General features: G+C 42.4%; 1 protein-coding gene across 12 annotated transcripts; it reads left to right on the top strand.

Moving 5' to 3' along the window:
- Nucleotides 1-1659: 1659 nt before the first annotated feature.
- Nucleotides 1660-5978, top strand: LOC148864770 (B3 domain-containing protein Os04g0386900-like). 12 transcript variants are annotated; one of them, XM_088980031.1, is made up of 5 exons: nucleotides 1660-2003; nucleotides 2181-2262; nucleotides 3302-3448; nucleotides 3549-3739; nucleotides 5595-5978. In XM_088980031.1, the coding sequence occupies exons 3-5, from the start codon at nucleotides 3406-3408 to the stop codon at nucleotides 5895-5897; spliced, it is 537 nt and encodes a 178-aa protein (XP_088836157.1). In that variant the 5' UTR covers nucleotides 1660-2003; nucleotides 2181-2262; nucleotides 3302-3405; the 3' UTR covers nucleotides 5898-5978. The 12 variants fall into 12 exon arrangements, with proteins under 12 accessions (XP_088836157.1, XP_088836161.1, XP_088836155.1 ...); XM_088980035.1 differs by having other exon boundaries at nucleotides 1751-2003; nucleotides 2181-2258; nucleotides 3552-3739; XM_088980029.1 differs by having other exon boundaries at nucleotides 1795-2003; nucleotides 2181-2258.
- Nucleotides 5979-15661: the final 9683 nt, after the last annotated feature.

Genomic DNA, 15661 nt, shown 5'->3' with positions numbered 1-15661 from the left:
AGCCCAAGCCTATCCTTGAGCCTGAAAACTCAAGACGAACCCATGGAAAAGCTTACGTTAAATTACATTGGGCTCAGGTTAGGCTTTCAATTGAAAGATTACTTAGGCAAGAGGACATAATATTAAAACTTACTATTAATGAATGTGATGGATTCATATAGATTAAATTATATTTCATCAAACACTTGAATTTGAGGAATTTATAAGATCTTGAAATTGAAATATCATAATATTCTTCATGACTATGAAATATGACATAAACAAGTTCGGATTTCCTACTCACACCCACCTCATAAGCAGCACATTGGAAACATCTCCTATATTTATATATTTTCATTCATGAGGATATGATTATGATACATGGCTACTAAGTGCTGTGAGGTGGAAGCAAAGCCACTTATACCTAAGGACACACTAGCCAATTCATGAATTACAAGTCCAACTTGCAAACTTGAATGAATAATGATTGATGCCTTGCAAAATGCAATGTTTTAAAAACCAATTTAGTGACATGTTTGGTATCAATTTATATGATTTTGTCTTAAAAAATGAGACAAAATCTGCTTAAGTGCTGGCACCATTGCTCAAAAAAGCTACATTCATACCAAAGGCTGAACCGTTTTTGCTTCCATGTTGCAGGTCACTGGTTCTACCATCACGGTTGAATGGGTCAATTTGTAACATGTCAAAAAATTATATATATGGCAAAAATAGTGGAAAGTATTGTTCAATCATGAGACTATAATTGTTCTGAGAGTGCATGTTTTTGAAAATTTAAATGACAGTGAGGGGCATTTTTGTACCCTTAAAAAATAATGTAGCTTATAGGATAGAAAATTCATGGGGTTGTGTGGCTAACTGGCTACATGAGGTTAGCAGCTTTATGCCTTTTTTTATCATAACATTTGCCGAGAAGCAAGAATGAAAAGTTTTTCAAGTTTTGTTGGGATCTCCTCCTGCACTCGTATTAATCCACGCCCTCGTGCACTTGCACTCATATGGTTACACGTTAGCTATGCACGGGAATCCATACTCACTTGTTCGAACTACCATTAATGGAGACTGCAGAGTTTAACCCCGTTATCGTTATCATGTCCCCTTTTTTCAGATTAAAAAAGAAATATGGCTTGACTGTGGCTCGAGAGACGAAACAAAGAAGAGGGAAAGGAGTCAAAGGTCAGAACAGAGCAGAGCAGACGAAGAATTTAAATGAATATGGCCGGGTTACTGAATTTTGTTTCCAAGTGATGAATCTGCATTGATTCCTCTGCTTTTCCCTCGGTACCCATAAATAACTAGTTTAACAGAATGGTCTGGTTCTTGAACAAGTCATGGGAGCTGATGCCTTCTGCTCAAAATACATCAGTCATTTCTTGAGTCATGTCCTCTGTGAGACTGACTCTGTAATACTGCTCCTCTGCTTTCCTAATGAATCTTCTTCTTCTGGTTAAAAAGCAAAAGGAAAAGCATGGAATTGCACCAGTGGCAGTCTGTGCCTTGCCTTATTGTCTATGCTTTTAGAGGAAATTTTTTATTTCTTGCTTTGAATTTGAAAAATAAGAACACATATATGATAACGGGGGTTTATCTCTCCGTCCAGTAAACTCGCACAGGTGAATCCCGATTTCCATAAGTGATTAACGTGTAACCATTTGAGTTGAAGTGCAGGTGGGCGTGCCTGCATCAATGAAAGTGCAGGAGGAGATCCCAGCTCTCAATATCACCCTCACGTTATCACGACCTTTACAGTTTACAAATTCCAATACATTCATATAGAAATGGAAGTAGAAGTGAGACAGACTATTATGCTTTTCCATTTTGGTTGGCTGAAAGCCTGAAATTCCGGTCGCCTGTGAACTTTGATTCTCCCTGTTCTGCTCTGTCGACATGAAAAAACAGAAAAAAAAAAGAAAAGAAAAAGGAGCTGAGAGAGAACAGAGACTCCATCGTGGCTTCCTCCTTTTGCCTGTCATTTATGAGTTTTAAACTTTTAATGATGAACGGTCCATCGCTTTCCTCTCCTCTTATTCGCATAGAGATTCGAATATCATAACTTTTTTCCTTTTGCACAATCAGGTCCTGTGCTCCATGTGAGCCAGACCTGTGCCTCAGAAAATCAAACTTGGGTTTGTCTTTTCTTATTCTTGGAATTCTAAACAACTGAATCATTCATTGACCAGAGAGGAGAGGGGTGGCCTGGGGATACTGATGGTGGTTTCTCCCAAACTCGGTGGAAGGAGGCTCTGTGCTAAAGTTTGGTAGGTAATCATGGTCTCTCTTTCTTCTCTCTATGTTCATTCTTCCTTTCTGTGTTCATTCTCCGTTGAAATATTGTGTTACTAGTGAGTGTTTAAAATTCTAATTTCTGTTGTATATCAGAGAAAAGAAAAACTCAGTTCTGCTATGATATCATCTGCTGGTATTGTTTGTTTATTGCTTTATTTTTATTTTATCAGGCTCTTGCTTAAATGGGTATGTTGCACTTCAGTTTTTTATCATCATTTGTTGGCATTTTTTTCTTTTTAAGCTTTCTCTTCTCTGATCGATAACTGCCTAGTTGGTTTTTCCTTTTTTTTTTTTTTTTCTTTTCCCTTTCTCTTTCTTTTTCTTTTGGTTAAGTGGGTTAGTGGGGTAAGGCAATTTTCAAGTTATTCTTGTATTTCTGAAACCATTCTATTAATAAAGCGCTTTGATTGTTATTACTGATAAAAAATCATTTAAAAAAAGGGAATTTGCATACTCCTGGTGCCAGAGTTGATTTTTATTGCACTATATATTGCATGCAGAAACTTTCATGCAACTTCCAAAATATGTAATGTAGCCATGTAGGACCTCTGAAGTGTGAGTTTATTGAACAACCTTTTCTTTTTTTGATAAATCATTGTGTTGAATCAATAACCTTGATATCATGTATCTTGAATTCTTGACAAGAGTAGTAATGCAAGAAGATTAAATTTAAGCTAATGGGTAAAAGTAACACTGATATTCTTCTTTCTTTATATCTTTCTAAACCATTAATGTTCTTCCTTGCTTTCTTATTTCCTTGTTCATTCCTCTCCTACTTGTTTACATGTAGTATTCTTCCAATGATGGTTAAGATTCATCCTTATCCTGACTAGAAAATTTAGTTAATTAGTGGAATGCCTTAGAAAGCTCAAATGTAACCTAGCTATCTCCTTGTAAATTTCTTCCTTGCATGACCATTTAACATTTAGAACTTTCCTCATTGAAAGCATTCAGCACAAACTTTAGGTATGATTTAAGGGGCTCATAATTTAACAAAGGATATTACATTGAACAGAGAAGAATGGCGGAACAGGATTCAAGTAGCAGTCCCAGACAAGGCATAGTTGAGTTGATTTGAGGTATATTTTGCTGACAGGTGATTTGCCAGATTATTCCAGTATGCAGAGCGCCAGTACTCACTGTAGACAAGAAAATGAAAAAGGTTGTGCTACTTCACTGAATCATGTAGAAATTCCATGAAATGTCATATCATGGGCAGAGTGAAAGATCAGTTTGTGCACTGATTCTCTTTTCCTTTTCAGCAGGCAAGACAAGGAAGAATCTTAGATCTCATGTTTCCCGCATGGAGCACCAGATGAATAATCTGAAGGCCCAACCCCAATTGAAGCCTACGAGTGTGAGATTGCAGGACAACAAAATTTCTCCACTCTCAGGGAATCCATACTTCTATTGCATTCTTACGAAATCTCACTTCAAACCCTTATATCAAGTGGTAATCATTCGTTTATCTTCATTCAAAGACCTCTAAGGGGGTGTTCTTTTTTTGGATTTTGAGAGGGGGGAATGTTGGTCAATGGGACTTTGATTCCCATTGACCAAGAAACCTATGTTCTTTATTCAGATTTATGTGGGGACTAGGGAAAGTTTATTTTTCTGGGTATATCTCCTAGGTGGGTAAATAACTTTCCCAGGGGGGAAAAGTTGCCAACACTTCAATGGTAGTAATGGATTTCTATGGCTCAAATATCATTACCTTGTTCATGGTAAATAAAAGAACATGGGTAAATGCACTTATCCTGGTAAGTCTTTCTTGGGAAACACTTACCAGGGTAAGTGCATTTACCCGGGTAAGTAACTTATCCGAAAAGTGAACGGGGCCTAAATGTTTACCATTGGACTTTGAAAACAATATGCATGGGACGAGGTATGCAATCCACCATTGGATGGGTAATCAGATAGGTTATAAATGGGCATTACCCAATGATGGTCCCATCTATATGTGTTCTTGGGAGGCGTATATTGAATATGGACCTAAATTTTGGTACAAAGTTCCCACTCTCAGACCTAAACCTTCATTCTCACACTTGTCAGCCCAAGATTTTACCATTGCACCAAGCAGTTGGCCCTGGTAATCAGATACATCATCCACAAGACCAGATCTGCTCCTCACACCCACCTCACAGCACATTGCAGCCACACATCGGGAACATCTCCTGTACGTACCTGTATGATGTCGTTCATGGGGAGATGATCCCAATGCACGATTGGATGTGTTGTGAGGTTGCTGTGAATGCTCTGTGAGGAGCAGATCCGGATTCATTACCCACTACCCACACTAAAAATTAACTAACTTGGATCATCATAAGAATCTGCCATTGCAATCTTCTGGTTTGTAAGATTAGGAAATGTGTGGCTAATGATTGATGAAAAGGTCCATAGATTGGATGGTTCTGCTCATCCAGAGACAATGGATTCTCCTTAGTTAAGTCATTACCTATGATGGGTCTCATAAGTTACCTCAAATTTCTTCTTTCAGAAATGTTGCTTACAATTGCCCACATCTTCTATGTTCTTCAGTGATGGATACATGGCTTTGGAGCTGGTAATCAAGGGGGATAACTATGTGACATAAGATTAAGTGATTAACATGAATTGGGAGATATGTAATATCACTAAGTTTGTCAGAAGAGTGACATATGTAGTCAACGAACAGGGTTCATCCTGGAATATGGTTTACCTAGCTGTTGCATAGGCAATGTCCATATGCCAGGAGTCTAGTTTTATTTAGTAGACTAACATCTGATAGGAGCTTAACTAGTGACAAGAAAGTACTAGTGAGAATTTAGAAAAAAAAATGTGGATAGATATCAAAAGGCATCTCTTCAAAGAGGATTCCCCAGCACACATTTTGGTAATCCATGCATCTTAGACCACTAGTCTAAGAGGCTTAGAGTATGGAAGTCTAGGAGTTTCTGATTGTAGGTTGCAGAGTAAGTAAACTATTAGGAGTTTGGACAAGGGCAGACTTGTCTGGATGTTAAACATTGTTGTCCCACCCTCCACCTAATTTAGGGCAGTTGAATGTGGGAGTAGAGATTGATCTCCATGCCATGTGACTCAATTATGGTCCACAACACATACTCATGACTCAACTGTCTTTCACTACTCCCACAGTCCCACTGCATTTGGACTACTGAGCCTTGTTACTATTGCTATTACCACTGTTAATAGTGGATGCAGAATTATGGATGCTGTGCAATATATCCAGTACAGGTTAGGCTTATGGAATCACTGTAATCTCATAACAATATGTTCTGATTTTCCCTTGGTCTCCATCCTGCTTGCAGGTGCTTCCATCCAAACTGCAACAATTTCTGCCTTCAGCTATGGTCCCTGTGGAACTAACCTTCAGGAATAAGAGTTGGAAGATGTATTATTATGGAGATCGAGGCTGCAAACGGTTCAACATGGCCTGGAGACATTTCGTAATTGACAACAAGCTGAAGATTGGAGATGGCTGTGTCTTTGAACTGATGGAGAGCAGTCCTAATATTCTCAGGTTTAAAGTTCAAGTTCTCAATGGTGACCTCCCATCTGATTTCATAAGCAATATAGGTGAATCTGAAAGTTCTCCTATTATAATTGATTAAGACCCATCAAATTCTTGTTTTGTTGCGTATGACTTTCCTATTTGGCTTTAATGGAGAACATCAAAAGAGACATGACTGAAACATGTTTTTGTTTTCTGCTGTGGCCAGTAGTAGGCTACAAAAATTTAAGACCCCAAATAAGTTCATAGCAGCTACAGCTCATATATATATACTCTTGAACCCTAGCGACATTACATAGCCTTTAAAAAAGTGGTTGGAGAAATTATATCTTTATATCTAAGAGCCTAGAGTAAGATCTTTAAATCTCTCTGTTATGTTTTCATGGCTATTATGGTGGATTTCCATTTTAAATAGAATAACTCATACTTTGTAGCAAAAGAGAGCCGTTACAAGTTGAAGGGGCCAAAAGAGCTATATATGGGCATACCAAAAGGATTCTGGTGGTAGATACAAGAACGATTTAAGTGCCCATAATTTAACAATGGATACTTAGGAGCTAGTCTCAAAACGTGCCACTGCAATGCCTCAGCTCTCAAAAATTGCCAGTTTTTGTCCAAAATTTTAAACTGATGTTAGATGAAAATGCTAAAATAGTCACGTTTAAATCCCTTTAAATTCATTGCAATTGAGAACCACTGCTCACTTTATGCTCTAACCTTTTGCCGAAGAGCCCGTGCTTCTTACTAGAGAAACTACACAGAAAAATGTCACGAAAGAGGAGGTTTTTAGACCACTGCCATTGTAATTTTTTTTCTTAGTTATTTAATCCATAACAAAGGGGGTGTTTAGACCATCATTGTTGTCAAAGAAGATGAGTAACTTTTGTTGTTACTGGAGAAGACAATCAAGCTAAAATGGACTAAAAAATTAAAAAGGTTAGTTTTGATATTTTTAAAAAATTTAAATCGCACATCTCGTCACGTGATATAGATAACTGACAAATTGCTAACAGTGGATACTAAACTTAAGGCGCACATCTCGTATGTGATACAAATAGCTGATGGATTGCTAACTATGGATATTAAATTTAAGTCACACATCTTGTCACATGATACAGATTAATGATGGATTGCTAATGGTGGATACTAAATTGACAGTTTTTGTTTTGGGGAATTCAAGTATTGTAAATACTTTCTGGTCTAGCCTCAAAGTATAGGGTACTAATCAGCAATTTACCCTTGCCACAAAGCTTAAGATGATGATGATAAACTAATATATACTTTAACCAACTACAAGCCATATATGCTCAGCAAATAAAAAAATAACTAATGACCAAACAGAAATAGGTTCTTCTGTTGTTTTTGTTTGGTCGGTTAGAAATTTTCCTAATCGTCTGATGGGTGATTAAGGATGTAAAATGAGATCTAACATTAAGCTTGGCCCTAACATGAAATCGTTTTGTGATCCATAACTCAAGTCTATTCTCTTCCCTCATAATTTCTTAAATTGTGGTTGCCGTGAGCAAACGTGTATTAAGGATGTTAGGCCCATTCCACTCCAAGCCCCAAAACACTTTTTTTTTTTTATTGATAAATTAAAACTGAAAAATCGAATAGAAAAATTTCAGTTTCATTTGTTTGGTTTAATTGTTTTGGTTTTTGGTTTATTCGATTTTATAGAACTTCGGTTTTAATTTTCATGATTAGAAATTCGATTAATTGAATTTAACCAAAATTTATTATATATATTAAAATATGTATAATATAATATATTATTTCACCAAAATAACTGAAAACTGAACCAAAAATTTTGGTTTTAATATTTTGATTTTTACTAATTTAATTTTGATTTTATTTTTTACAATTTCGATTTAAAAAATTTAATTTGATTTTTGATCAAATAAACCAAATGCTCACCCTTAAATCCCACAGCCACACTTGGTCTCAATCGTTGCCATCACATGGCAGCTTTAGGTGCTGCTATTTCTTACTTTGTTCTGCTATTATCCCATCTTACATTGAAGAAAGTAGCAACAGTCTTTTTCATGTCTAAGACTTGAAGATTATCCAGAAGGAGTGCTAATATACAGGACGTGAATGAACAAAGAATGGTCATCCTTATTTGTAGGCTTTTGTGTCAGAAGTCAGAACTTGGCTTAGTTTCTGCCTTCTATTTTTTGGGGGGATAGGGTCACGTTAGGCATTGAGAATCTTCCAAAGACCAAAATTTCAGTTGTTGGCTTTTAGCTGTTACTCATAAGAGGGGTTTTTGGTGGTCTGCCCACTGTCATTACATGAGGGAAATGCATTTCATTATATGGCTGCGTTTGTTTTGGGTGTAAAACTATATTTCTAGTTCGTGTTTATCGGTATTTATATCAATAATTATATCTTTTCACTTTACAACGATTCACTCATTTAAATTGGTAGTGTTGGTACGTAGCTTGTCTCCGTTTGTCTGATCGTCATATGCTTCTAGTCGCAGTCTAGGTACTTCGATATCCGCCAGGATTACCGCTTCAGTGCCGTAGGTGAGGTTAAAGGGGGTCTCTCCCGTGACAGTTTTTTCCGTAGTTCGGTGAGCCTATAGAACACTTGGTAGCTCGTCCGCCCACAACCCTTTAGCTCGGTCTAGTCGCGCTTTCAGTCCGCGGAGGATAGCTCTATTCATCACTTCTGTTTGACCGTTTGCCTGCGGATGCGCGACTGATGTGAAGTTCTGTCGAATCCCCATATCTTGGCACCATTCTTGAAACTTGATGTCCTCAAACTACTTGCCATTGTCAGAGATCAGTACCCGAGGTAACCCGAAGCGACATACTATGTTCTTCCAAAAGAAGTTCTGTACGTTTCGAGCTATAACTGTTGCGAGAGGTTAAGCTTCTACCCACTTTGTGAAGTAATCTACCGCCACCACTAGGAAATTCCTCCCACCTGTTGCTGGCGGGAATGGCCAAATGGAGGTCAATGCCCCATTGTGCAAAGGGCCATGGACTGGTGAGACACTTGAGGTCGGCGATAGGCTGATGGTGGATATTGGCATGCTTTTGACACTTGTCGCATTTTCTAACGAGCTCGATGACCTCTGCCTTCATCGTTGGCCAGTAGTACCCTTGTCGAAGTGCCTTTTGGGCGAGGGCCCTGCCCCTCAAGTGTCTGCCACACAGACCTTCATGAGTGTCGTGAAGTACGAGCTCGGCTTCGGTAGGTCGCAAGCAACGCAGGTAGGGGAGCGTGTAGGACCGTCGGTACAACCGTTCGTCTATTATGACATATTTGGTTGCCTGGCGCTGCACCCTTCTGACTGCATTGCAGTTCGCAGGGAGGGTCCCATCTAGCAAGAAGCTCGCGAGTGGGTCGATCCAGCTCGGCTCTGCTTCAAGGACGGGAGCGACCTCCTCTGCCCCACCGAGAATGCTAGACCGAGGCAAGTCCTCTATGTACACGGTTCTCAAGGCGTTGTGACTGATGCTGGCTAACCGGGACAGGGCGTCGGCCTCAGTGTTCTCTAACCTCGAGATTTGCTTGATGAAGTGTGATTGGAAGTTGAGCAGAGCCTCATTTACCTTTGCCAAGTAGGCAGTCATAGTTAGCTCGCGTGCTTCATATTCGCACGTAACCTGATTGACCACAAGCTGGGAATCGCTGCAGATAACTATGTGTTTCGCTCTTACCTTTTGCGCTAGGTTCAGCCCGGCTATCAATGCCTCATACTCCACCTCGTTGTTGGATGCCGCGAACTCAAAGCGTAGCGCGTATTCCAATTTTGTGCCACCCGGGCCACGCAGGACTATTCCAGCCCCGCAGCCCTGTTGGTTCGAGGAGCCATCTACGTGAAGGATCCAGGGCTCCTCATCCCAGTTCGCGTTTGGCCTAACTAGGAGAGATGCCACCTTGGTTGCTACCTTATGGGGTTTGGACTCTATTGGCCTAGGAGCTCCAGGCTCACCCGAACTGGGGATCTCGGGCTCAACCGGCCTAGGGACTTCGAGGCTGAACATGCACTCGACGATAAAATCTGCTAAGGCTTGGGCCTTAATAACAGTTTGTGGCTTATACTGGAGGTCGTACTCGCTGAGCTCAATGGCCCACTTTGTCAGCTGACCGAAAACCTCGGGCTTGAGTAAGACTTGCCTCATAGGTTTGTCAGTTAAGACGATGACAATGTGAGCCTGGAAATATGGGTAGAGTTTCTGAGCTGCAATTATCAGTGCGTATGCCAGCTTTTCTATCTACGGGTATCTCGTCTCTGCTCCCTACAGAATTTTACTAACATAATAGATGGGTCATTGGACCCGATCTACTTCTTTTATTAGTACCAAACTGACCACCTCGTCGCTTTCCGAGAGGTACAGTTCTAAGACCTCGCCCTCCTCGGGCCTGGTTAAGATCGACACACTAGCGAGGTAGTTTTTTAGCTCGTCGAACGCGAGCTGGGAGTCTCAGGTCCATTTGAACCCTTTGCCTTTAATTGCTTTAAAGAAAGGCAGGCAACGGTCTGCCCACTTGGACATTAAGTGGCTTAGAGCGGCTATGCGGCCATTTAGCCTATGAACCTCTTTTACTTTTCGGGGTGGTCTCATATCTAGGATGGCCTTTATCTTGTCCAGGTTGGGCTCAATACCGTGCCGGTTGATGATGTACCCTAGGAACTTACCCGATGTGACACCGAAGACACACTTGTTTGGGTTCAGTTTCATGCTAAATTGACGCAGAATTTGGAAGACAGAATCTAAGTCTTGTATTAATTCATGCGAAAACTGTGTCTTGACGACCATGTCGTCTACATAACATTCTATCTTCGTGCCAATTAAGGGATGAAATAGCTTATTCACAAGTCTTGGGAAGGTCGCTCCAGTATTCTTCAGTCCGAAGGGCATGACGTTGTAGCAGTACAGGCCAAACTCGGTTATGAAGGTGGTTTTTTCCTCATTGGACTGGTCCATCCTGATTTGGTTGTAGCCTGAGTAGGCGTCCAAGAAACTTAGCAACTCATGTCCCGAGGTGGCGTCCACTAGGCGGTCAATTCTGGGGAAGGGGAAGCAATCTTTCGGGCAAGCTCGGTTCAGGTTGGTGTAGTCGACACACATGCTCCACTTGCCGTTTGCCTTTTTTACTAGCATTGGGTTGGCTACCTAGCTTGGGTAATGAACTTCCCTTATGAAGTCTACTGCAAGGAGCTTTTCGACCTCCTCGTCGACTGCCCTCCAACGCTCTGGGGCTAAGTTGTGTTTCTTCTGTCTAATGGGTCTGACTACAGGGTCAGTATTAAGTTTGTGAGTTATAAGGTTGGGGTCAATACTAGGCATATCGGCCGTGGACCATGCAAAAATATCTAAATTTTGAAGTAAGAAACTCACCAGTTCAGTTCGTAGAAGTTCTTGGACGGAAGCACCGATCTGTAGCGTCCGAGCCGGGTTCGTAGTTGAAGTTGGGATTGCTACCGTTTCCTCTGTGGGCGAAGCTCGTTCTTCGCCTTGCTCCGTAGGCCGCTCCAGTTCGAGGTTGTCGGCCACATTGGTTTTTCCCTTCAAGACAGCAACATAGCACTTGCGGGACTCAAGCTGATCGCCCCGCGCTACCCCCACACTGAAGTCTGTAGGAAACTTCATTGCCAAGTAGTAGGTGGAGACCACTGCCCGTAGGACATGAGTGATTGGCTGCCCTATTATGGCATTGTATGGGGAGGGAGTTGCGACCACCAGGAAATCATGGTTGAATCTGACCACACAGGGCCATGTTCCAACTTCCACAGGTATGTTATTTTCCCAAAGGGCCTGACTTCCTCTCCGCTGAAGCCCACCAGAGGAGTGTTCGCGGGCTTCAATTCGCTTCTCTGCAACTGAAGCTGGTCAAACGCCGACTTGAAGAGAATGTCCGTCGAGCTGCTTGAATCAACAAGTATGCACCTAACTTCGAAGTCGTTGATCCTTAGTTTTATGACAAGCGCATCATCGTGGGGGTAGTGGACCCCTCGCGCATCGTCTTCCGTGAAGAAAATCGGTTTCTCCGTCTTTGGCCTCTTCGGAGGGTTCTGTTCTTCTCGGGCAGCTTCGCGAACTGACGCCCGGGCCGCTGCCGAAGTACAACCCGCTACCACCGAACCTCCCACTATCACGTGGATGGTTCCCCGAACTGGCCTCTCTTCCGGAGGCTGTCTTTGCGACGGTTCGGCTGGCCTGCTACTGGACTCGGGGGCATCCCTACCGTGCTCCCCTTGCCGACCTGTCTTATTATTATTATTATTATTATTATTATTATTATTATTATTATTATTATTATTATTATGCTGTACAAAATTTCTCAAGTACTTGCAACGGATGAGTCCCTCTATCTCGTCCCGGAGATTATTACAATGTTCGGTACTATGACCGTGATCTCTATGGAAACTGTAGTACAAGTTTTTGTTCCTCTCAATTGGGTTCCCTTTTAGGAGAGGTGGCCATTTTACGTACGGGGCATCTTTGATCGTCATCAAGATCTTGGCCCGCCTCGTGTTTAAGGGTGTGTAGTTCATCCGAGCTGCTAAGGGAGCTCGGAACGGCTGGCTCGGCTTCATTTCCCGGGCTGGATCTTTCCTTCTTCTGTCATCTGGGTTGGAGGGCTCGCCTTCCCTCTTCCTTTTCTTGATCCTGCTTTCGGTCCTTTGGTTGATCTCCTCCTCTGTTCTCATGAACTTATCCGCGAGCTTGAGGAATTCAGCTATGGTCGCGGGCTGGCTAGCTACCATGTGTCATTTGAACTCCTTGTGTGTCACTCCTCTCTTGGCCGCTGCGAGCTGCACCGCGGGGTTCAATCACGGTATCTGCAAGCACGCATCATTGAACCGCTTGGTGTAGCCCCAGATGGACTCTCCTTCCCTCTGGACTACTCCGAAGATGCTTTCCTCGGTTCTGGAGCACCCGCTTGCTGGTAACGAAGTGTGCGGTGAAGACCTGCACGAATTGGGTCCAACTTCTTATTGACCCGGGGGCCAGGTTCCTGTACCAGGTGCGAGCCACCCCCCTGAAGATGGTAGTGAAGGCCACGCACATGCATGATTCACTGGCCCTTGCTAGGTGCATTTGGGACTGGAAGGCATCGACGTGCTCGTTGGGATCGAAGGACCCATCATACTTGTCTAAAGGGGGGAGTTTGAAATCTCTAGGCATGGGGACTACAAGGAGTTCTGATGAGAGGGGGGAAGGGACTAAGAGAATAGGGGCAACTTTTACCTCATCCAAGCTTGTCTCTTCTTTACCTCGGAGATCGGGCAGGACACGGGTGGCAGTTCAGCGACTTCGCCGGCGTCTTCATTGCTGAGTGGGCCTGGTACTGGCACTTCTGGCCTCTATGTTGCCGAGCTCGATGGGCCTGGACTGTTGGTAGTCCGCCGCTAGGACGCTGAATCAGTTTTCTATGGGCGAGAGCTCAGACTTGGAGTGCCGAGGTGCTAACTTGGCGGGCAAGGTTCCCAACCAGCCGGCGAGCTGCGAGGCGGGGGTGATTTTTCTTTCCCCCCGGCCCGGGGATGAGCCCTGGCTCTTGGGGGGGTTTTGAAGTTAGGAGGCTTCTCCTCGGTGATGGCGTCCACCTTGAGGGGAGGGCTTAACCGGCTTTGGAGCAGGGTGCCGAGGTGGAACTTGTGGTTGGTTCAGAGGCAGTTGGGGGAACTACTACTGACAGTGATACTGAGAGATGTGGTGCAGTACTTGGTGCTGCTGGAGCTGATGGTGCTGGAACTGCTGCATTTGGGCTTGCATTGCCCGCATGCACTACATCAAGTCATCAAACTGGTTCTGGCTAGTCGCCAGGGGAACAACAGTTGGTTCAGTAAAGGTTGTCTCGACAGGGAGAGGAGGAAGGGGGGCGTTCATGACGGGAAGGTTCACGGGCGCCACTGTTCGTGGCGTACTCAGGCTAGGGATTCCATCCACTAGAAGGGGGATGGTGAACTATCTGATGCACACCATAGGGACTTGAAGTTGTTCCCCGGTGGCATTCATCTCCGTGCCACATCTGGCATTGCTGGAAGAAGCCATGAGTGTTGGGGTTTCTTGGAAAAAAGGGGGTTATGAGAGTTTTAGAGGGAGGCTTTTAGAAGCGTTTCCCACAGACGGTGTCAATTGAGGGTGCGCAATCCGGCCGGTCCTAGCTATGAACGATCTTGCCTCTGACTGGAGCATAAGGTGCATGAAACGGAGGAGAAAGCGAGTAATCTCCGGTGAAGAACCCGGTGAGAGTGCTCCGAAGCTCAAGTTAGTATTTCCTCAAAGGCAAGATAAAAAACCAGATGGCGCAAAGTTATCACCTACCTCTCTTCTTGGGGGGAAGGGTGCCTTTTATAACCACTTCGCACACTCACTCCCAAGCTCCTGTCAGGTCGGGTATCATTACATTTGCACTTCTGCCAGTTCGGGTGTCATCACCTCTGCTGGGGCAGAACCCCCACTGCTCTCTTTGTCGAGGTCGTCTCTATAACTGGAGGTGGCGGTGGCAGGTGGCTGTTGAAGTGTGGCTGTCAAGCATCAGATCCTAAGTCAGTCAGGTGCACCGCCTAAGGATACAGACTCCTTTGGTATCAGGTACTGTATGGTTGTTCAGTTTGGCGTCCTGGAGACGAAGTGCTGGAGTGGTGTGTGAGGTGAAGTCTTGAGTTCGGATAGAGGTGTGGCCCGAACTGCCCTGGGGCAGGCCAGTTCGGGTTGTTGCCCTTTGTGCTCTTCGTAAGGCTTGGGGTCAAAGGGAGAGTTTGGGCTCCTTTTGGGGAGCTCGGACCGCTGGTTCCTCCTTTCGGAGCTCACGCCTTGGGCGTACTATCGTGCCGAGATGTTGCCTCTACCATGCGTTGAGTGGTTACGAGGTTGGGCCAAATCTTCCTTCATCAGTAAAGTTATTGAGAGGGGAGATATTCAATGGTTTAAGTTGATGATGAGAGAGAATGGATTTATATATATATCTGCTCAGGTGGTAGATAATATCCACATTTGGAAAGGATGATTTGTTTTTTTTAATTCCCTCGTGAAAGACCTAGATATTGAAGATGATCCAACGCACATTTGATGAGAATAGTCAATGAATTATGTTTTTATAGAAAAAATTATGATACCGAAAAGACATGATGCGGGGGGATTGGGGATTTAGTTAAATCAACCCCCTCACCTTATGAATTTAATAAATAACCACCTGATTGTTTAGCGCTTTTACCGATTTAGTTAAATCAACCTGGAATCCCTTGGGCAGGAACATGACTGCAATCAGGGATATATAGCTAATGGCTATTAATATGCTACCTAATAATTCTAGCTTCTTAAAATTATTACCTACACTGGATTTAAGGTTAAGAAGCTAGATGGCTTTTAGGTATTAGTTAGGCATATTAAGAATTTAAGATTGACTTAAATAATTGTTTTAGCAATTAAAATATAACAAGTGCATATATATAATTGCCTCTTAGGCTCAGTTTGGAAAGAATATAAATGCGAATTTGTAGAGCGTAAAATCTTGTATTTTGTATGTATTTGCATGTATTTGTATTTTATAAATTTGCATTTATACTCCTTCTAAACTGAGCCTTAGGTTTTTGGATACATGAATCTTCTACTTTTTCATAGATCTAATACATTTTCAGGTATATATTTCCATATTATTAATTTACAATTTATCTTAAAATAAATAATAACCTTTTAAAGGTTTAATACATGCAATAGTTTGTAAAAGACTTTATAGCCATTAGCGAGTATATTAATGATTTAATGTCTTTTATTAAATTTTTAGTAGATTGGAAATTGAGACATTGGTTGATGCTTGTTCTTGAAATTATCATATATATGTATGTTGATTGTAATTTATTTTTTCAAATAGACTATTAAAGTATGTATTTAT

The sequence above is a fragment of the Nelumbo lutea genome, chromosome 3 (assembly GCF_056320005.1).
Source record: "Nelumbo lutea isolate HS-2025 chromosome 3, American lotus-T2T, whole genome shotgun sequence".
Classification (NCBI taxonomy): domain Eukaryota; kingdom Viridiplantae; phylum Streptophyta; class Magnoliopsida; order Proteales; family Nelumbonaceae; genus Nelumbo; species Nelumbo lutea.
The sequence above is the reverse complement of the archived record's forward strand: the minus strand, read 5'-3'. Positions and strand labels throughout refer to the sequence as shown.

What these genes read in the sequence shown, in the direction of transcription:
- LOC148864770 (XM_088980031.1), top strand. Translation starts at nt 3,406, where the DNA reads ATGCAGAGCGCCAGTACTCACTGTAGACAAGAAAATGAAAAAG. An exon ending in TAGACAAGAAAATGAAAAAG is followed by an intron (nt 3,449 to 3,548) that starts GTTGTGCTACTT and finishes TTTCCTTTTCAG; the next exon opens with CAGGCAAGACAAGGAAGAAT. An exon ending in TCAAACCCTTATATCAAGTG is followed by an intron (nt 3,740 to 5,594) that starts GTAATCATTCGT and finishes TCCTGCTTGCAG; the next exon opens with GTGCTTCCATCCAAACTGCA.